Consider the following 21,226-nt stretch of genomic DNA (forward strand, 5'->3'; position numbering starts at 1 on the left):
CCTTGCACTATGGACGATAGTCGATGAAAGTTTCACGAGGTAGAGTCTCTAAGGCTACAGCGTGCCCTGTAGGGTGGTTGATTCCAAGTCAAGATGATTGCAGCGCCAACCGAGCTCCTGGCAGGAGAAGACTGGACCTGTGGGCGGGGCGGAGGGCCGGGCCGGGGCCGGGGCGGGGCCTGATCGAGAGGCGGGGCCAGGTGCTGGGCTGTCTCTGCTTGTTAAAAGGCGGCAGCCGAGCCGTGGGCGCCGGGAGCGCGGAACAGCTTGTCCAACCCGCTGCCGGACCAGGTGCGGACCCGGGAGCAGCGGGGAAGGGGGTTTCAGGATAGGGACTCGGTGTCGGGGCGTCGGGGATACCGGGGCCTGAGAGCCCGGGTGCGAGCATTAGAGTCTAAGTCCCAGCGGTAAACTTGGCGACTGAGGTCGGGGCTGTCGTGCCATGAGGCTGGGACACTAAGGGGCACTGAGGTTTGAGAAAGGTGAAGTTCGTGCCAGGCTGGCGAGGGGAGCGGCGACATCCTCGGTGCTTAGGCAACTTAAAGGAGAAATGCTCCGCTAGCACAGTGCTCAGCACTTGGGCAACAAGAAGCATTTGTTTCCTTCCTCTGTCCGGGCGCCTTGGCATGGAGTGGAGGAATAAGAAAAGGAGCGATTGGCTGTCGATGGTGTTCAAAACTGCTGGAGTGGAGGGCGTGTAGCCTTATTTATTTTCTTACAGGACCCAGGTATGGTCCACCTGTGATGGTGGAGTTTGGTCTTTTAAGTAATTTTTTTTTTTAACTTTTCTTCGAACTACCAATGAGTTTAGACCTAATTGGCCCCAGTTTTTCAGGACAGCCTGTCAATAGATGTTCAGAGAAACTCAGGGGCAAGCATTTAAATGAGGAAGAGGCTCAAGGAGTAGTTTCTGTTTGGAAAGTGAGGTGCCCTGCATCTGTGGTGGTGGTGAGGAAGATTCAGAAGTATCTAGGAGGGAACAGCCTGTGATCTCCAGGGCCAGTGGACAACTGCCCCTCCTCTTCACCCAGGGACCAGAGTCTGAGACCCAGCCTGGGCTGGGGGAGCCTTGGGTCTCCAAGTCCAGGCCCTTCTCGCAGCTCCTCCTCCTCCTCCTCCTCCTCCTCCTCCTCCTCCTCCTCCTCTTGTTCCTCCTCCTTCTCTGTGCGTGCGGTGAGTGAGTCAGCCTCCTGTCTGGGCTCAGTTGAAGCCAAAGGGGCCAGAGCCCAGGCAAGCAGTTGGGCAGGCATTTTCTGAGCATTGCAGAAACTCCTGGGCAGAGTTTGGCTCTGCTCCAACTACCTACTGGAAGGTGGTCTTCCTCATGGGCAGGGGCTCAGATACCCAACACAGCAGTGGTTATGGAATGGCTATGGGATGATTCTAGCAGGAGGTGACTGTGAAGGGATGGTGGCTTTATGATAAATCTACATCTCATCTTTCTCCTAGGATCAGGAGGTACATCCCAGCACTGCAGGCTTTTCCAGCCCTTCATTCCATTTCTGCCTAGTGGTCTCATTAGCGGCCTGTCTCTGCTAGTGAAAGGGGTGAGCAAAAGAAGTCGGGAAAGTCTGGGGCCAGAGAAGTCATGGTGTTGGCAAAGAAGGCTTTAACCCAGGCTGGGGATTGGGGGTGGTTTGCTGAGGTAGAGATGGGTTATCTGAACACTGGAGCCTGAATTCTATGAACTGAGAGTATTGTGTGTTGAGAGACCTTCTGCCGTCCCTTCCCTGTCCAAGTGCTGGAGGGAACTGTGGGTCTTTCTGAAACAGTTTCAGGACTGGCATGCAGCCAGACCAGGAGGTAGTAAGACTGTACATTTCTCCCTGGCTTTTGTTTTGGGTGCTAGAAATCGTTGAGCAGAAGTAGCCCTCCCTGCAGAGTCCCTGGCCCCCACTCAGTAGCCTCTCTGGACCCATTTGAGAAGAGTGCTGGGAGGCCAGTCCGGCTGTGGGGCTGACTCAAACTGCAAAAAGCTGGGGAATTCACAGTCTGTGCTCTGGCTGGGTCCCATGGCTTCGGGTTTGGCTGGTCCTGATCAGCTGTGACTTGGACCCTTACCAAGCTAAAGGAGGAACTAGAAAATGGGGTAAGAAAGGAGGGAAAAAAATGAGAGTTAGAAAGCCTTTCCAACCCTTTGCTCCTCTTCAGCAGAGGCCATCAGACTTTGTTTGTACAAACATTATGGAAGGTCGGGTGCTGTTTGGGGTGCCCTGATAATTTACGTTTATGATTTCTCAGTAGTATCACCTATTTGACCTCAGAACTGATCTCTTTTGTAACTAAGTCCCAGAGGAAACTCCAAGAGGACCTCCTGGACCCCTACACTCTACCCCCAGAACAGATAGCAGGTGTCCAAAGCCCAGGCTGTGAATGGAGAAAGGCCTGGGGCCGAGTGGGCTGCATCAGGTGGCTACTACATCAGGTGGTTATCTAAGACAGGAGAGGGAGTTCCCATTGTTTGATTCCTTACCCCACATCCTAAGGAGGCACCACTGTCCTGGCTGGGATGGGCATCTGGAATCTCTGCTAGAAACTCGCTGTTGCCTCTGCAGCAGTCAGGTCCTAGAAGCCAGAGAGCCAGAGACAGGAGGACCACCTAGATGACATTTGGTGTGTTGCTGAATTAAGAATTACAGCGCTCCAGCTTCCATTTTTTCCTGCTGCAATTCTGTTTTGGATGCAGGTAGAGGAAAGTAAGGAATTGACCAGATTTGATTAAGAGCCTCTTGTGTGCCCAGCATGACTCCAGGCCCTCTGAGGGATGGCAGAAAGCAGAACCCACCAGACTAGGCCCCTGACTCCAAGACAATTTGAACCCCAGTGTGGGAAGCAGTTCTCAGGCTCCCCTTCCACTATTGTCCAGTTCTGAGAGGATCCAGCTCGGCTGAAGCCAGCCTGGCTGCCACTCTGGGTCACCAAGGCCTCGCTTGTTGTTCTGCTTCCCTCTGATTTGTCCCTAACCTTTTCCTGTGTCAGTGCCCTCCTGGATATGCTAGAAAGAGGTCCTGTGTAATGTATCTTGCAAACTGGGATACTTATGAGAGTGAAAGGGGATGCCATGCATGGTTATACCAGGACAATGGACATAAACCCAAACTCTCCAGGGAAAAATGGAATATTAATCATCCTGGTGATCATCACTCCAAACTCAGCAGAGGCCACAGCAGTGATGAGGGGATGATGAGGTTGGGGGAGGCTTAATGCTCAAGGGAAACCAGGGGTAGCTTAATTCTGAGGACAGACCCCAACAGCCTAGACTGCTCCTTGGTGTTATCAGCCAATTCTCGTCTTTTCCCTGAGGGCAGCACTGCTCGCAGCCACCCTGTCCTGAGACCCAGCCCACCACTCGTGTGACTTCTCTTCACCCTTGACTTGTGACTGGCCTCACCTTCGGTTTTCCTGCCCCACCCCGACCTCAGACAGGGAGAGGAAGGTCTGCCAGCTCCTCTTCAGCTTCCCCTGGGGAAACTGGGGTTCATAGTGGAGCCAAGACTGGGCCTCACGTTTCCTCTTCCTTCTTCCTCCATATCTGCAGCCTCCTTGTTTTGCTCATCCAGCTTCCCAGACCTCTCGGGACCACACTATCCCACAGAAAGTCTGGCTGTAAAGCAGGTAAGCAGCCAGGAAGGCAAGGATAGGCAAACCTTGCCCACTGTGATAAAGGACATAGGTCGCCTGTAATCAGGTTCCGGGGAAACGATAAGCAAAGTGGAGGCCAAAGCCAGGGAGAAGCTGCGTTGCAGGAGACATTGTCAGTTCCCCAGGATGCTAGAGTTTGCCTCTTTGGTCTGGTCTGACTATTGGGGAAATGGTCCAGGGTGGGGACAGGTTGTTCTTGCTCAATTCAAGTGACAGGCATTGATGGCAGTGCCTGTGTCCTGCTGTGGCGACATGTGGAAGAGAAACTGTCCTGCCTTCTGGGTCCTGGGTCCTCATGGCCCAGGTGCAAAGGATAGGCTCCCCAGAGGTCCAGCCTGTGGGTGATCGGGCATAGGAGTGGAGGGAGCAGAGCCACCACGATGACTCTCAGTTACTCTGCCAGGAAGGAAGTCATTCTCATTGTCAACAAATGAAAAGGGCAAGTGAAGATCTCTTGGGAAGTCATGTCTTTGAAGTGACTTGTGGGGAAGGGAGGTGGTGAGACCCCCACCCCAAGGCTGGCTGGGGGAGGATGGGGGTGTCTCGTCGACAAATAGCAGGAGTGGAAGGCAGAAGCAGTCAGTACTCTGTGAGTCGGAATGTGTGTCATGCTTTTGCAAACCTGCCCTGCAGGTCCTGTGCCAAGGAATAGACTAAGCAGTGTTCCCAGAACCAGATGCCATACAAAGTCCTCATTCTGCACAGGGGAGAGTCCTGGTCCTGAGCAGGGTGTGGGCAGCTGCAACCCGCGGGAAAGTGTAGTCTGGGCAGACTCGGTGGTTGGTTCCTGAGAAACTGCTGCCTCTCACTGGCCTTCTGATGACAACCTGAAGCTTGGAGGTGTTACGCAAGGTGGGACATTCCAGGCACTGTGGAATACCCATGAGGCCCAAGGCTTTGCTGATGACACATCCAGTGTGTGCCATCTGCTGGTGCTGGAGTTGTAGCTTCAGCTACTTACTGAGCAATCACTTGGTAACAGGTGCTGTGCTACGTGCCTCCCAGACCTATCACTAGGTCTTGTGAGGTAGGAACAAGTTATGTTCTCTTTACAAATGAGGAAATGGAGTCTCCGTGAGGTTAGTCAACATGCCAAGCTGTCATAGCCTGTGAGGAGGAAAGCCAGGACTCCCTCTCAGGTTTGCAGAAGCCCACGCTCTTAAACTGCATGGAACTCTCCCACCTCTGCCTTCATGGGATGGCCACAGGGCACTAGTGCCCTGTCTTGCACATTATAGGCCTGCAATAAATGTTTGTGAGCTGCGGGGTTAGATGTACTAACTAGTTTGAACAAGTTGACCTGAGAGCAAGCTTGGACTGCCCAAAGGTTACTCTGGGGACAGTGGCCTCTCAGAAGGAGGCTCCCTCTGCCAGCACTTTTAGATCTTGGTGCCTCTCTGGCAGTCTCGGTCACCTTACTTAGGTTAAGAATAGCAAACAAGAACCCAAGGGAGGTAGGACTGTGCAGAGAAATTGTATGGAATCAAATATGACTCTAATAGTCTGGAAGGCAAATAGGAAACAATCTTTCAAACAAGCCTCTTTATGGAAAACCTACTATGTGCTGATTGTCCTACTGGCCAATGGGGAGCTTTCTCACTTTGCCTACCTTTTCCCTCTCCTGGCTATCCCTTAAGGACTCCTGAACCTAGCCCAGCTGGAAGGAGAAACGGACTCTAGCCTCCTCTGATAGCCTCATGCCAGGCCCCGTGCTGATTGCTTTACTTGTCTCCTTCAATCCTCATAGCTTCTCTCTGGGGTAAGTACAGTTATCCTCTCCAGCAGGCATAGTGGGGAAACCAAGGTCTAAAGAGATATAGTCACCTGCCCAGGGCTGCAGAGTCAGCCTGTAACCACTGCTTCACACGGCTTGCCAGCCCTGGGCCTGGCCATACAGACTGCTCTGTCAGAGCCTGGAGACAGAGGTCACAGGAAGAGAAAATGCTCAGCCTGCCCCACCCCCTGTGGGTCCCAGGGTTCCTTGGTAGATAACTAAAATTTTAGGTAGTGCTATTAGAAGCTAGCAGCCTGGCAGAACAGGAGAAACCCAGGGTCTGAGTTAGACTCTTAGGTTCAAATCTTGGCATGATCACTTTGTAGCCTGTGACCTTGGGCAAGTTTCTTAATAGCCCCAAATCTCAGTGTCCTTACCTGTAAATCGGGTATAATAATAGCTCCCTTGTAGGGCTGTGTGAGGATTAGGTGATGTAAGTCAAGTGCCTGGCACACAGTAGGCCCTTGAAAGGCATGTGTATTCAGTACCCATGGGCCAAGAGCCTACTGTGTGCCAGGTACTACTCAAGACACTGGGAATTTACAAGTGGGGAAAAAAAAGACTCTTGCACTTCTTTTCAAAATTTCTAGACCAGAAGCCTGTCCTTATGAGGCCCGTTTAGAACTCAGGAATGGCTGTCCTGGCACCTGATTAAACTCAGATTTGGCAAATTGATTTCTCTGTCATTTGTTAGCTGATGAGCTTGTGAAAGTTACTTAGCTTCTCTGCAACTTGGGTTCTTCAATTCTTTTTTGTTCATTTTTAAAACTGTGATATATCATATACACAAGATTATATGTTTATGTATATATTAAAGAATCCTATACCCTGAACCTACCACCCAAGTTAAGAGTGGAGCATTCGCAGCACCTTAAAAGCCCCCTCTGCCTCTCCCCATTTGCGTTCCCCCTCCTTACTCCCCAACCCAAAGTGAATTTCGGTTAATTGTCTCCTTGCTTTCTTTGTAAGTTATCATTTATGTATGTTTTACAAAACACTATATTGTTTCATTTTACATGGCTTTGGAGTTCACATACATGTGTATTCTCTGTGATGCACTTCTTTGAGTCAATATGAGTTTTCTGAGTTTCATCCATGTCGATGCACACCACTGCAGTTCATTAGTTTGCACTGCTGTATAGTATTCCATTGGAAAAATACACCACGATTTGTACATTCTCCTCTCACTGATGAACATTTGGGTTGTTTCCAGTTGAGCTATTACGATAGGACAGTACTGCTAGGGGTGTACATGTTATACTTGTCTTCTGGTGCATTAGAAACTCACAAGAATTTCTGTAGGGCACATACCTAGGGTTGGAATTGCTGCCTCCCATGGAATTCTATGTTCAGCATTGCTATAGGGTGCCAAACAGCTTTCCATAGTGGTTGTTCCAAAAAACACTTTCAGCAGTGGTTGAAAGTTTCCATTATTCTCCATCCTTTCCAACACTTGATATAGGCTTCATTTCTAAAATGAAAAGGTTGTATTAGATGAGTTTCTACAGTTATAATGATTAGCTATAAGAGTTGTATTATTCATGACTTAGGGACCCAATTTCTGGCTCACGTGTGTGCCTGTCTGCTGCAGTGTGCACAGGTGACCACATACATGCCACAGCCTGACTCTGAGAGCTCTGTGCTGGGCCTCTATGTACAGTTGAAGCCCTTCCTCTCTGGGCTTCCATCAGCAGTGCTTGAGGTATCCCATGGTTCTACATCTTCCCCAACACTTGGTGGTCTCCTCAGTTCAACCAAGAGCCTGGTGTCAGCAGTGAGCCAATACTATGTGCTCAATTAATACCTACTGAATTGCATTTTCATAAGTGGATTAGGAGGAATATATATTTTGAGAAAAGGACATGGAAGTGTAAGAACCATGAGTCTGGCTAGCTAATCAAAGCACACAGGGCTGGGGCAGTGATGGATTCACATCTGTCCTGGGCTTCTTGATCATTTAAGGGCTCCAGTGAGATGGGGTGAAGTTTAGTAATCTCTACTGGCCATCTCTTCAGAGTCTGGCCTTGTTCTTTGGCCTTTTGACTTGTTTAACCTGAGAAGCAAGGGGTAGCTGGAGGGTTGGGGTGGAGGCAATAGAGGCGATGCCATAGGAAAAGGAGCCAAATGCCTGTAGAGAGTCCCTTTCCCTTTGAAGGTCGAATACCCTGCTGGGGCTACTGGGGAAAAGTGTTGACCACACTCACCATCCTGGTAGCCACATAAACAGCCAGATACTCACCACCCAGCCACCCATAGGACAAAGGAATGTGGCTGGCTGGACAGTTGCATGGGCCACCCCAGCCCTCAACTTTGTAATTACCTATCCAGTCTGTGCCTGTCGGCTCCCGGCAGGCAGGTGCTTCTGGCCTGGGCCTCGCCTTGGCTCCCAGACCTGTGCTGGGATCAGGGACAGGGTTCTACCTTCTTCAGCCATCCCACCACCCCAGCTCCACCCAGTGTCTCTTTCTATACCAACCTTTGGCCTTTGTGGTTACCATATTATGTAATAGCTGACAATCGTAATAACCAATGGTTATGATAACTCACTATGTTCCAGGTACTGTGTTCAGTGCTTTTCATGCATTTTCTCATTTATGCCTCTCAATAATCCTGTGAGGCTGGTAATATTATACCCATTTTACAGAAGGGGAAACCAAGGTTCACAGATATTAAGAGGCTAAATTCCTTGCCTGAAAACATTGAACTATTAAATCAGAACCAGAATTTAAATTCAGGCTTAAGTCCAGAATGCATGTTCTCTTCCTCACTTGCGCATTGCCTTTCCTGCAATGTCCTGGTCATTCAGCTCAGTCTTCCCTCCTCTCCTTCCTGTCTAGGAGGGCTGGAAAAAACGCAGCAGGTGGTACGAGGGTGAATGGGGCAGTTCCAGTCTGGTCAGGGAGATGCTGGAAAACACCTTCGGGGCAGAGTTCTTTGTTCCAAACAGCTCTGAATTTCCAGACTTCTGCCAGGGGCAGGAAGTGACTTCTGCCCAGCCTCTTTGGCAAGCACACCCATATCTTGGGTGCCATGATGTTAAGAAGTGGGGGAGGGGCTGCCTCAGGTAAAATTCCATTATAATGAACTCCATTTGAGACCTGACCGGCTTTGTTGAAATCACGTGCACAGTCTGGGAAACTGGAAATGGAGTGGAATTAATTCGAGGTTGGGTGTCCTTTAGCGAAGCCTCCCGAAAGGTTTGGAGCCTAGAAGGAGAAAAGAATCAGATCCACCCCCAGGTCCTCCTGAATGCCAAGCTCCTGTGTGGTCCTGGGCAGGGCTTGTGGGGAGAGCTCTGTGCGTAACTCCACCTGTCAGTGCTGTGAGTGTTCCATCGTCCATTCCCCCCACTCTACTGCGAGCCCCAGGAACAGGTCTGAATCCTATCTCTGAAGTGCCCCTGCTCCACACAATAACTAACATGTCACGGATATACTCACTAGATGGTTTTTGTCTGTAGACCGGGTCCCTGAGCAAGAAAGGAGGGTTGAAGGGCAAATTGTTTTGTGTTGTTAAATCATCTTCAAAAACTGGGCTGCAACTCAGATGGATTCTCCTTAGTCATTACAGCAATTGTGCGCAATAATAAGCACTAACGTTTACTGAGCAGGTACTACGTGCCAGGCACTGTACTGAGCACTTGACGTGATTATCTCATGGACTCCTCACAGACTATGCAGTAGGTGGTGTTATTTTTCTCATTTCACAGGTGAGGAAGCAGAAGCTTAGAGAGTGCATTTCATTGGTTCTGGTTGCACAGCTAGTGGTAGGGAGAATCCAGCGTTGGGCACACCCAGGCCAGCTGCCTCCAGAGCCTGCACTTCCAACCGTGAGCTCTGCTGTCACTGTGGGCTGGTCACGGGGCCAGGACCAGGGCCAGGTGGGTCATGAGCGAGGCTGGAGGGATGCAGACCCTATGAGATGGACTGGAGGACACATGCTGGTTGATAGGAACAGCCCCTTTTGGCCCAGCAAGCTTCCAGCAGGAGCTTCGGCCTGGTGTGGTCAGATTACCCAACTTTTTCATAGAAAGCTGGACATTCAGAATTTTTTTTCAAAAATGTAACCTCTTGATATATAAAACATTGACAGCCAATTAAAAAAATGTGTAATCACTGTTGGTGATGGGGGAGGATGGGTGGCAAACAGCACACATCACAGTCGGGTCTGCCCTGCGGGCTCCACTGCATCCTCTGGTAGTTTCTTTTCACAGGTGACTGTTACACAGTGGGATGGGAAAAACCCTGTTCATGTAGAATTCCTTACTAATGTACTAGAAGGTACCTCTCCCAGCGTGTGATAATAGCTTTATAATACAGAGTGTTTCTTCCTTGTGAGTTAGAAAGAAACCTTTCAGAATAAGACATTCCAAGAATACATTCCCCTCCTTTCCTTTCTCCCCTCCTCCTTCTCTGCCTCCCAAACTCTGTCTTCTCAGGAAGGTATTTCCCTGTAGGTATTAGAAGAAAAGTTGTGTGAAAAAAAATCAAAAGGAAACTAACAGAGGATAAAGTCTTAAGGCAAAAAATAAAAAATAAAAAAATAAAAAGTAGAAAGTTTGGGGGTGGGCTTGGTAGACAATGAATGAATGGATCATGCTCCATGCAATCGTTCACGGTGTTTTTTCACAGCCTTCCCCTTTTTACCTGAATTTATTCCTCCTCCTTTCCTATTCTTAAATACCTGGAAAAATAATAGTAAGGCAATAGCTAATATTTTTATAGAGTGTAATTTTACAGTGTAACAATTTTTATAACATATTTAAAATATTTATCTCAGCTGACACAAGAGTCTTATAGAACCTCCTTTTGGAGGCTTGGTAAAGTAGCAGTGTTTTCTTCTTCTTCCTTGCATTCTGTAAGAGCTGTAGCCATGGAGGATGGAAACCCCTGACTCCTGTGGGCCTTCCCTATCCTGCCACCCTCATGCCCCATATGGATCCACAGGTGGAGGCAGGTGTGGCAGGCAGTTACCTCTATAAAATCTGGTGCCAGCAAGAGTGTGGGAGTGTACATGGGAAGGGCCCTAAATGGATAGTGGCCCTAGTTAGTGACCCGAGGCCAGCCTCCCCTGCCCCACTGTGCCTGTCACTCTGAGCTATGTTCCGAAAGCTGGGTAGAAAATAGCTCACTGGGGGAATTATTTTCATCTCTGTTAAAATTCAATCCTGGGCTACAGACCAGCCTAGCTACAGGGTTATTTTTCAGGTCAGGGGGAATTCTGGGAAAAGTAAGGGCTGGGGAGTGAAGGGAAGCAGTGGGCATCTCCCCCCAGGACGGAGATGGACCTTGGCCACTGACGTCCTCCCTAGGATGCTACCTGTCTGCAGCTCACCTGGCAGCAACTCCAACTGACCTAGTGGGGCCCAGCCCAGTCAGAGGAAATGGGGTTTCACCCACAAGTCCTTTAATTGAACCTAGGTTCTGAGTAACATCAAATTCCTTCTTGAGGGGTGTTTGCTCTGCCAGAAAGAGTGTTGAGTGCAGGGAGTGGAACTTCTGCCAGCTGGTTCAGAGGCCCGGTGGGCAGCAGGCCGGGCTCAGGGCAACTCGGGGGCTGCAGAGAGCTGACCACCTGGAGGGAAAGAAGTTGCTCCTCTAGGGAAAGAAGTTGTTCCTCTAGGGACCCTGAGTTTAGCTCTTTCGCTGTCCTGGGGCAGCATTTATGGAAAGTACTCTGTGGTTTAAATCTGTTCTGTCTTTGCCCCCTGGCTACCAAAGAAAAACAAAGAAGAAGGAGATGACCAATGGGTAGGGCTGGGGAAGGGGAATCCTAACTTGGTTAGGGTTCAAGGGTTAGAACAGAGGCAGCTGTTTCCTACCACTTTGTGGCCCTGGGGAAGAATACTCCAGACAGATTCCGATATTTGATCTGAAACATTGAACCAAGAGGATTATCTTCAATTATAGCTCTGAAGGTAAGACAAGGCTTGTGTCATGTTGGCCAGCAGTGAATTTGGACAGCCAGACTCAGGATATGGACTGGCATGTGCCTATCTGCATATGAGATGTTCCACACCCGTCGGTGATGCGTGTTTTCTGTGAGCATCATGTATTTTGCCTGATGCCCTTCCTTAGACAAATTCCTGGCAACGAGCAATTAACCTTGTTGACCAGAACAGAGTGGGCTGAGTGGACTGGTGGAGGCAGGTTTGAGGATCCTGCAGCTGTGGGCAACTCACCTCTCTCTGTGCCCATCAACCATATCTGGCCACCCTGGACAGACTGAGGAATTAAGTAAGGATTGCACTGGTGATATGGCAGCTGAGTCGTTCACTAACCTTCCTTCCATCTGCCCTTATTGAATCATTTGTTCTTTCTTTTGATTTTCTCCCACAAAACCTTTTTTTTTTTTTTTTTTTTTTTAATTCAGCTAGGCTGAATTTTTCAGGTCTCTCTCCTTTACCTCTCCCTTCTAGCTCAACTACTGATGGTCCTATTCTTCTCAGGGTTAAGATTCTCCCTGAAGGGCTATGGGGGACAGTGGCTTTGTGTGTACCCTGGCTGGGACTTCAGCTGTGCTGCAGAAGAGGCCTATGCATAGCTAACCTCTCAATGAAACAATGAGAGAGGCCCTGTTGTTATTTTCTTCACAACCCTCCAGGTGGATTCAGGTTGGAATGGGGATCTGAATGGGATCTGAAAGTCTTCAGTTTCAATAAATCATGGCAATAATTTAAAATTTCTGATATTCAAGACTCACTGGGTTTAACTTGAAGAAGCAGAGAAAAGAGTGGAATGTACTTCCTACAGGCCTTTGACATGAGCGTGGTCAGTTGGGGCGTTTCTTCCTGGCGCCCTCTCCCTCTCTCCAGCCATATTGAATGAGTTTCTCTGTCCCAAACATGTTCTTTCCCTTTCGTTCTCAGCCTTTGCATGTGCAGTATCCTCTGCCTGGAGTGCTCCTTACGCCTCTTACCACTACCACATTAAACTCCTCTGCTCCTTCCTGTCTCCGTGGAGAGGTCGAGAGGGGACCGCCTCCAAAGAGCCTTCTCTTCTCTTCTCTCACTAAGATGAGGCAGAGGCTTTCGCATATGCTCCCTTTAGACCTGGCACTTACCTGGATGGTAGGACGTGTCGTACTGAATTGGACGTTCCTGTTTGTCCCCCATCCCCACCCCCTAATCCACAGTAGACTGTAAGCTCCCAGAAGACAGGGTCTATGTCTCGCTCACCACTGCGTCTCTCACTTCCAGTACAGGCCTTTCCGTGTGGCCGGCACTTAAACATAGGCAGTGTCCCCATCAGAGATAAGGCAGCAGAGGCCAGCACAGGCCAAGAAGAAATGCTGCCACATCCCATCCCTGGCCCTCCAGGGGTGTCCCCAAGAGGGGCCCTACCCAGAAGGATGGCCAGAAGCCTGACCAAACCGCTCTGGAGAAGCTCTTTAGGGGGAGTCATTCAGATCAGAAATGGAGGAGCGGCCGATGTCACCTTGGGGTGCCTGCTGCTGCCTTTGAAAGTGAGTGGGAACTTCCCACATGGCCCAGGTCCCGAGAAGCTGCATGAACGCTGTACGGGGGAAGTGTCCACCCCTCCCTAATAACCCAGAAGCTGGAGAGGATATGTTTGGGCAAATCAGCCCTGTACGGGACCGGAGCTGCCTGGTGGAGAGTTAACCCAGCCCTGCCCATCTCAGAGGACCCTGAGGATCCTTTCCTGATTCTGACACAGGCTTCAGAATCTATCCCAGGATAAGTGAATGGCCTTCCCAGGCCTTTAAGAGCTGGGGCAGCCAGGCCCACTGAGCCAGAGCCCACCCCATGTCTAGGTGAAGTGGAATGGTGGGGCCATTCTTCTGCCAGGGCTTCCACAGTTCTCGCTGCCAGCTCCTGACTCCAGCCCCTCGGCACCCACCTCAGCCTTCTGAATTCTGCTTTCTGCTGCAGGTGGTGGTGGGTGGGAATGGGTGGTGGTAGTGCCACTGCCCTGGTAACAGTCAGAGGGGCATCCTGGAGGTAGTCAAGCTTCAGGTCCCACTACAGTGATAACAGATGCAGGTACAGGACCAGCACTTGATAATGGGGGAGGTGGGGGATGGAGGTGACACTGGGTGAGAAGCGACAGGAAGGACGATGGGTATAAGGGTTGGTAATCAGTGACAACTTGGGAGCCACAGCCTTTATCTTTTACTTGGAGGAAAAGTCTAGATTTGTACCTCAGCTTCTCTGATTGTTAGGGGAGAGATTAGAACAACTCACATCTCCTCACCCCAAGAAGTTTTGGAAGAGTTTTAGAAGCCACAGACAGTGGGTGGGGTGGTCAGTTTTTTTCCCAGCTCAGCAAAATTGTGGCTTTCTGGGCAATGTTTGTTTGGGGTGGAGCTTTTGGGACTGAGAAGCAGGCATCCTGCCCTTCACAGCACCTCTATGGGGCCTGAAGGTCTTCTCATTTTCCTGGATTCTCCAGTGATTATACTAAAGCCAGGTACAGTTCCAATAAAGTTAACATATAAAGCTTATGGTGTGCCAGGCACCCTTCTGAGGGCTACTCAGAGATCAGCTCATTTGATCCCACACAAGACCTGAGACTCGGGTATTATCATGTCCCTATTTGTAGATGAGGAGACAGGAATGGGCTCTGGGGGCATCTGAACAGTGGTCAGGTGGCCAGGGGCATAGGCTGGCCCAGGTGGCTGGACAAAGGCAAGGAGTCTGATCCCAAGGATCCCAAATATCTCGGAGCTGGTAGGACCTGGGGTTTGGATACTGACCTTTGACACAATGCAGGAAGAGTCTGAGTGATTCAGAGATCATGTTGGTCCCAGAAGGAAAATAAGGAGAATAAGCCTGGCCACCTGGATAGGGGTAGGTGGTTGGGCCTCAGAGAGGTTTGCCTGAGCAAGAGTGGCTCAGGTCTGGGCAGGCTACTGTCCCCAGGAGCACCCTCCCTGCCCGTCGGGTGCCTCTGCCCCTCCTTCCTGCACATGTCACACTGACCACATCTGTAGACATCTTGAGTTGTAGCTGCAGATGTGGACCAGTGGCTTCCATTTTCATTTTAGCCATTTTGTCTCCTGCACCCTCTCCCTTCATACAGTCTAGTCAGAATAGCACTTCTAGGGCACAGGTTCTCAGTCCAAGCTGTGGGAAAGCTCCCCTTATCCAAGAGAGTTTAAAAGTAGTGACTTGGGTTTTTGCGAGTGTTTTGTTTAGTAAGGGCTTGTGGGGAGGAACCATGCTAAGCCATAACCAATGAGGAGAAGCAAGACAGCCTGTCTGCCCCCAGGAGCCGGTCCTCTGCTCTTCTGCAGTCAGGTCACTGACTGGACGCTCTGGTCATTCCAGTGGAAGAAGAATGTAACCTGCATGGTAATGTGACAATTGTTTCCTCCCTGACCCCAAAGGAGCTGGCTCTAGAAGGTTGGGATCAGTCCTGAATATACTTTATGTGTTAGATTGACATATATTTATATATAAAAAATACAAAACAATAACCCTTCCAGGGTTTCTCGTGGCAGTTGAAATAGTCCCACATGTGGTCATCAGAAAATAAGCCATTCCTCATACCAATATGGGGTAAGCTCCTTGACCTCTGAGGGGCAGGAGTGCTTCCTGCTGTGTGTTTTAGAATCCCTCCCTGCTCTGTTTCGTGGCAGTGAAATGCCTCGTGGCCCTGTCTGAGTGTGTCTTTCACGGATTTTTGAATCATGTTCTAGTTGCTTGGACCTGCCACATGGGCCCAGTGTTCATTTGAGCATAACTGTACTAAATCCTTTTTCCAGATCGGCATAATAAAGGAGTGATGTACAATTAAAAAAAAAAAAAAAGAGTGGTTCAGGCCTATGTGGACTCAGGCTGAGGGTCCCAGCATTAAGACAGATGCTTAGCCTGGAGGGACGCACGCAGCACACTGGAAGCTGGGCTTGGGAATGGCTTGGAAGCAGCCCTCTTCTGCTGTCTTGAGTTGCTTTTTTGTTTTTGCTTTTATTTTTAGAGAAAATCCCATTTAGCCATCAGCTGCACTAACACTAGCAGTAGTTCGGGTCTCCCCAAAGAAGGGCTGGACCTATTCTCTCTCTTTGGGTCTGCCCAGTTTCTATTTCTTGGTCTTTAAGTCACTGAACAAATAGCCTCCTTGTCTCATCAACTTTTCCCTGTAGCAGATATCCTTGGGAAGTACTCCCATGCTAGTGTCCCAGGAAAATTCACTCAGAGTAGAGAAAGCTCAGGCCAGGCATATCCCACTTCCCTCTAAAGTACTCTCTGTCTTGAGTCCTTGTTCATGTCTCTGGCCATTGGAGCTGAAGCCAGGAGCTGGAGTTGGTCAGGGAGGAGCACGTAGGTGAGCCTAGCGACTTTTTTGTTTCTCTGTGTTGATTGTAAGGATGTAGTCAGTGCTGGTGGTCCTGCTGCAGTCTGCATCAGGCCTCCTACAGGGAACTCTCAGCCCCAAAGGGAGAGTACACACCTGTTTCCATGGCCCATTCCTACCCCACACCACACTCTCGCCCTGAAGCTACTCAGGCAGGTGATTGGGGCTCCTGGACTAAGCCAGGCTGGAGATAAGAAAGCACACTTCCTTACTGTGTGGCCTTGGATATGTCACTTCCTCTCTGATTACCTCAGAGGAGACTGAGAAGAGACTGAGGCCATCAGAGAGGAAGTGACATGTCCAAGGCCACACAGTAAGGGAGTGTACTTCTCTTCTCTTGTTTTTATTGACTTTCTTAGAATTTTTTCTTTTTATTTGTAGTTGACACATAATAATTGTACATATGGAATACAGAGTGATATTTCAATATGGGTACACAATGTGCAGTGATCAAATCAGGGCAATTCGCTTATCTATTACCCCAAACATTTATCATTTCTTTGTGTTGTGAACATTCAAAATCCTCTGTCCTAGCTTTTGGGGAATATAAGGTAAATTATAGTTAACCACAGTCACCCTGCAGTGTTGCAGAAAACCAGAATCTATTCTTCCTGTCCAGCTTTAATTTTGTATTTGTTAACCAACCTCTCCCCATTTTCCCCTCCATGCTACCCTTCCCAGCCTCTAAATACCCATGGTTCTACTTGTGTGGCCTCCATTTCTTCAGCTATAAAACCAGAGACATTGGATTGTAGCTTCTAAATGGGCCAGTCCCCTATGCGTCACCGGCCACTCTCCAGCATAGCCTGCCTGTTACCTGGAGAGCAGTAATCAGCCCAGAAATCTTGTTGACAAAGCTGAGGGCAGAGTTTCCACTGGAAAAAAGCAGCTTGCGGGAAAAATTGTTGATAAGAAGTGGAAATCTATCTAAGTATAAGCCATGTATCTCCTGCCCCACTGCCTGAGGCCTCATGGGCTCCCTGCTTTGAGTCCTGCCACGCTCCAAGAAGCTGCTAGAGCTCCCCAGAGCCGCATTGGTGAATGAGTGTGTGTAGCCTGGTTTCCATGGAGTGACCCATGAGCCCTGTGATATGGTTTGGCTGTGTCCCCACCGAATCTCAACTTGAATTGTATCTCAGAATTCCCACGTGTTGTGGGAGGGACCCAGCAGGAGGTAATTAAATCATGGGGGCCCCTCTTCCCATGCTATTCTTGTGATAGTGAATAAACCTTACGAGATCTGATGGGTTTTAGCAGGGTTTTCCACTTTTGCTTCTTCCTCATTTTTCCCTTGCCACCGCCATGTAAGAAGTACCTTTCACCGTATTAATGAGGCCTTCCCAGCCATGTGGAACTGTAATTCCATTTAAACCTCAATTCCATTTAAACCTCTTTTTCTTCCCGGTCCACATATGTCTTTATCAGCAGCTTGAAAATGGACTGATATATCCTGATACTGTAGGGGGTGTCAGTCCATGGCTTTTAGCAGATTCTCAAAGGTGATGCATAGTCCCAAAAGGGTTAATGAAGAACAAGCTTCAGGGGTAAACTCCTTCCTGCAACTCCGGTGTCATCAGCCACTGAATTTCCCATCATTCAGTCAGTCATGACTGGTGAGCCTCTTAAACGTTCTTAGAGGTGTTTAGAGCTGTGTTTCTGGGACCCAGCCTCCTCTGGAAAGAGCCAAGTGGCAGACAGAGGAGGCGGCAGCCCTGCTGGGAGCACATCCAGCACTCACGCTGCTCCACGGGCCCTTTCCGTGGAACAGACGCTGTTCTCTCCAGGTGCAGGCCACAAAGGCAGACGCTGTCTGTGCTACCTACCACCTTATTCACTCTTCTTATGGGGATCATGATCAAACCTGGGAAGTTGACGGGGTCTAAATCAAAATTAAGTGTAACCCAGGCTATCTTCTGCAGCTTCTCCCCTGCAACCTCACTCACGACATAAGCATTGTAGAGTGTTCTATTTTTATGATAATTTTCTGACTGATGGAAGTGAAGTGTCTTAGGGCTTAGTGCCTTAGAAAAGTCTAAGAGTCTTAGAAAAAGGGATCCTTTTTCTTTTTAATTTTTCTTTTTTTTTTTTTTTTTTTTTTTTTTTGAGATGGAGTTTCACTTTTGTCACCTAGGCTGGAGTGCAACGGTGTGATCTCGGCTCACTGCAACCTCTGCCTCCCTGGTTCAAGAGATTCTCCCGCCTCAGCCTTCTGAGTAGCTGGGATTACAGGCACACACCACCATCGCTGGCTAATTTTTGTATTTTTTTTTTTTAGTAGAGATGGGATTTCGCCATGTTAGCCAGGCTGGTCTCGAACTCCTGACCTCAAGAGATCCACCAGCCTGGGCCTCCCGAAGTGCTGGGATTACAAGCATGAGCCACCGCGCCTGGCCAGGGCTCATTTTACTAATGTGCATATGGCACCATATGGTGGCCCCCTAATCCCTCCTCTAGAGCTCCTGTGTGAATGGCCTAGTAGGTTTGTCTAACATGGCTGCAAAGAGCTGTCTAGGAGCAGCCATTGAAAGCTATGGGGGCTGTTCCATCTGTGCATGATACAGAGCTTTCTAAGCATAGAGTCATCCAAAGAGAGTGGATTGCCATGGGAGATGGTTCTCCACTAGGAAAATTATTCAAACGTGGGCTAGAAAGCCATTTGGCTAGAATATTATAGAAGAAATTTAAGATGATTGGACTAGGTGGTGCTGTTGCCTTCCAATCTTGAGATTTTCTGAGCTGAATGTTATCTATTGGGTTTTACTGTGGACATTGTGGTCTGTAGAAAATAATTCTAACTATTCTTACCCATGTTTAAAATGTGTGTGTATGAAGGAGCTGAGGAGACAGTCGGGGCAGGAAGTAGTTTGGATATGTTCTATTTACACAGTAAACCCTCTCCTCTCCCCCTTATTATCACTCTGTTCCCTGTCAGCTTCTTCTGGGAGATACTGAGACTGTTCTGGACAAAGAAAATGGGTACATGTTGGGGATGGTGGAGAAGGAAGAGAGGGTATCACCTTAGCTGGCCATGATACTGCTGTGCCTGAGTTATGCACCAGGCAAAAAGAGATGACAAATAAAAAGTCAGGTAGGTCATGCAGTGCTCAACACTCGATGGGGCAGAGTTTAAGGGATGATGAAACAAAAAATAGCAAGACAAGGGTGTGTGCGCACAAGTACATGTGCAGTTGTGGCTGGCGGACACACAGGTATATCTTCTCCTAGAAAAGTCCAACACGTGGTTGACTGTGTGTGTGGCAACTTTAGGAAGAAGAATTGTCTCCCACTCTGTGGGGAAATAGCTTAGCTTTCCATTTCTTTCTAGAAGGAGTGGGAACTTTGAAACAATGTCAACAATTAGAAAGCCCAGTTTAGATCACCCCAGTCCCAAACTGGCAGAGAGAGAACCCCTCTCCTGGGGTTGATTAGGGGCCACATCTTTTGTGCCCTTCCTGCTCATTGGCATCTGAGGATGAGTGAGTCTCACTCACTGAGGCATGAATGTTGGGGTTCATCTGGCTAGTGAGGGATTAGGGAGAAAGCTTCATCTCATTTAAGGCCTTCTTGCCTGGCGTGGCTTACACCTGTCACCCCAGCTACTGGAGAGTCTGAGGTGGAAGATTGCTTGAGCTTAGGAATTAGAGGCTGCAGTGAGCTGTGATTGTGCAACTGCACTCTAGCTTGGGTAACAGAGGAGACCTTGTCTCTTAAAAAGAAAAAAAAAAAAATAGTGCTTCTCATGATGGGAATTCCAGTCTTGGAGTTGCATGCTCTCAGAGCTAGAAAAGACATTAGTGGTCAGACTTCTTGTCCACTCCACGGTCCTTCTCAGAGTCACAGCTTTACCACCCTTAGGAGGGTCCAGTCAATGCGGAGTTAAACTGAGCCATGAGGGACTTTGATTTTTGCCTTCCCAGGGCTCTGCCCAGGACACCTGGCAGTCATCACCCTGCAAGACTGCCGTAGGCGAGACTGCCCTGGGGATGCCCATTTAACAGAAGCTGTCGCAAGATGGGGCCGCCTGTGGTGTGGGCTGACAGGCAGATGTGTAGGAGAGGCAATGGTTGTGGCTTCAGTGACTGGAAGGAAATATGTTATCTTCTCATTTCTTGCTAAGGCAAGGTCAGGCCTGGGGTCAGGGTCAGGCAGGGTTTTGATGTGGGATGCAGGCCCTGGAGGGATGGAAGCCAGGGGCTTTCTACACAGTCGAGCTCCTCCCGCTCTGCTTCTCTGAGGCTCAGTGCTGGGGGTTTGGTATTTCTAAAGCAGGGTCAGGAGAGGGTTGCTCTGGGGACGGTCCCAGCAAAAGCAGTGGGATGTTCTGTGTACTCAGAACATGAATTGCTGGTGGGGTGGGCGTGTGACGTGGCAGAGAGCAGGTATTAAGCAGTTTTTCCACCTGTCCTCTTTTCCACCTTGTGTCTTTGCCCCACTTTCCTATAGGTTTGCACTTGGACTCAGAGACCGAATCTCTCTTAGGAGAGATAATTTAGGATATCTCTCCTAAAAGGACCATCCAGTACTGGAAAGTCGACTGAGGAGGAGAGGCTCATCTATTGGATGGGATTTTCCCAGATGAGAGGGGCTGGGTGACAGAAAGTGGATGGATCCTGGCTGAGGCCTGCCATCCCTTGGCCTGGGATCCTTGGAAGGACAAGAACAATCCCCGGGTTCTTCCCTCATGACCTGGGGATTGTTCTCTGCATTGCTCCCGACTTAGTGGAAGTGAAAGGTGTCCAGGGCTTAGGGATGCAGAAATGACTCAGAGCTAAGCTACCTAGATTCAAATCCAGCTCCAAAGACGATCACCTTCCCTGCACCTCAGTTTCCACCCCTAACCTGGGCAGTAAAGTATCCACTGGAGGAGGCTGTTGTGAGAGTGAAGTAAGGAGTACACAGAAAAGCCACGGAGCAGGGCCCAGTGCGGAGCAGTAGGCATCTGCTCTGATGATTGTCATTGGAAAAGGACCCAGTTGGGCACTACAATCAGCCGTCCTTGTTTGGCCCCAGGCACCACCGCCTGCCTGGCTGTGGGACCCTGGGCAAGTCACTCAGAGTGCTCTGAACTTTGGCTTTGCTACCTGTAAAGTAGGACTGCTCCCTGCCTCACAGAACTGTTGTGAGGGCTAAATGAAATAATATATGCAGAGCTTAGCAGGCCTGGCATGTAGTAAATACTCCAGAAACATTTTTTTAAGTTCCAGGGTGGTGGTCTACCTGGATGTCACCTCTGATCTCTGAAAACCACAGGGATTGAGGATAGGAAAGCAGTGCTCCTTTCTGCGTCCACCTTGTCCCCACCTCACCTTCCTGCGCACCAGGAAAGGAGCCTGAGGAGTCAATAAGGCCAGAGGGGGAACCCCGCAGAGCGTGGTCAGCTGGGAAGGACTTGGGCAGTAGGAGCAGTGCAGGCAAAGGAGGGCCTGGCTCGGGAGTACGTGGCAGCACGCCTGTCCTCAGCAGACACCTCCCACTGCCTATGCCCCTGGTGGGG

General features: G+C 49.4%; 1 protein-coding gene across 3 annotated transcripts in view; it reads left to right on the plus strand.

Moving 5' to 3' along the window:
• The first annotated feature begins 223 nt into the window (after window positions 1-223).
• The window catches only part of VDR (vitamin D (1,25- dihydroxyvitamin D3) receptor), a 69,202-nt gene continuing 48,199 nt past the window's right edge, over window positions 224-21,226 (plus strand). For 2 of the 3 annotated variants that reach the window (XM_011987667.1, XM_011987668.1), the window contains exon 1: window positions 224-291. Coding sequence is in view for 1 of the 3 variants with exons in the window: in XM_011987666.1 (XP_011843056.1) it covers window positions 627-693 (67 nt within the window). In the remaining 2 variants the exon portion in view is untranslated. Of the gene's footprint in view, window positions 694-21,226 lie in introns of all 3 variants that reach the window. The other variant, XM_011987666.1, reaches the window with a different exon arrangement.

The sequence above is a fragment of the Mandrillus leucophaeus genome, unplaced genomic scaffold (assembly GCF_000951045.1).
Source record: "Mandrillus leucophaeus isolate KB7577 unplaced genomic scaffold, Mleu.le_1.0 Scaffold313, whole genome shotgun sequence".
Taxonomy (NCBI): Eukaryota; Metazoa; Chordata; class Mammalia; order Primates; family Cercopithecidae; genus Mandrillus; species Mandrillus leucophaeus.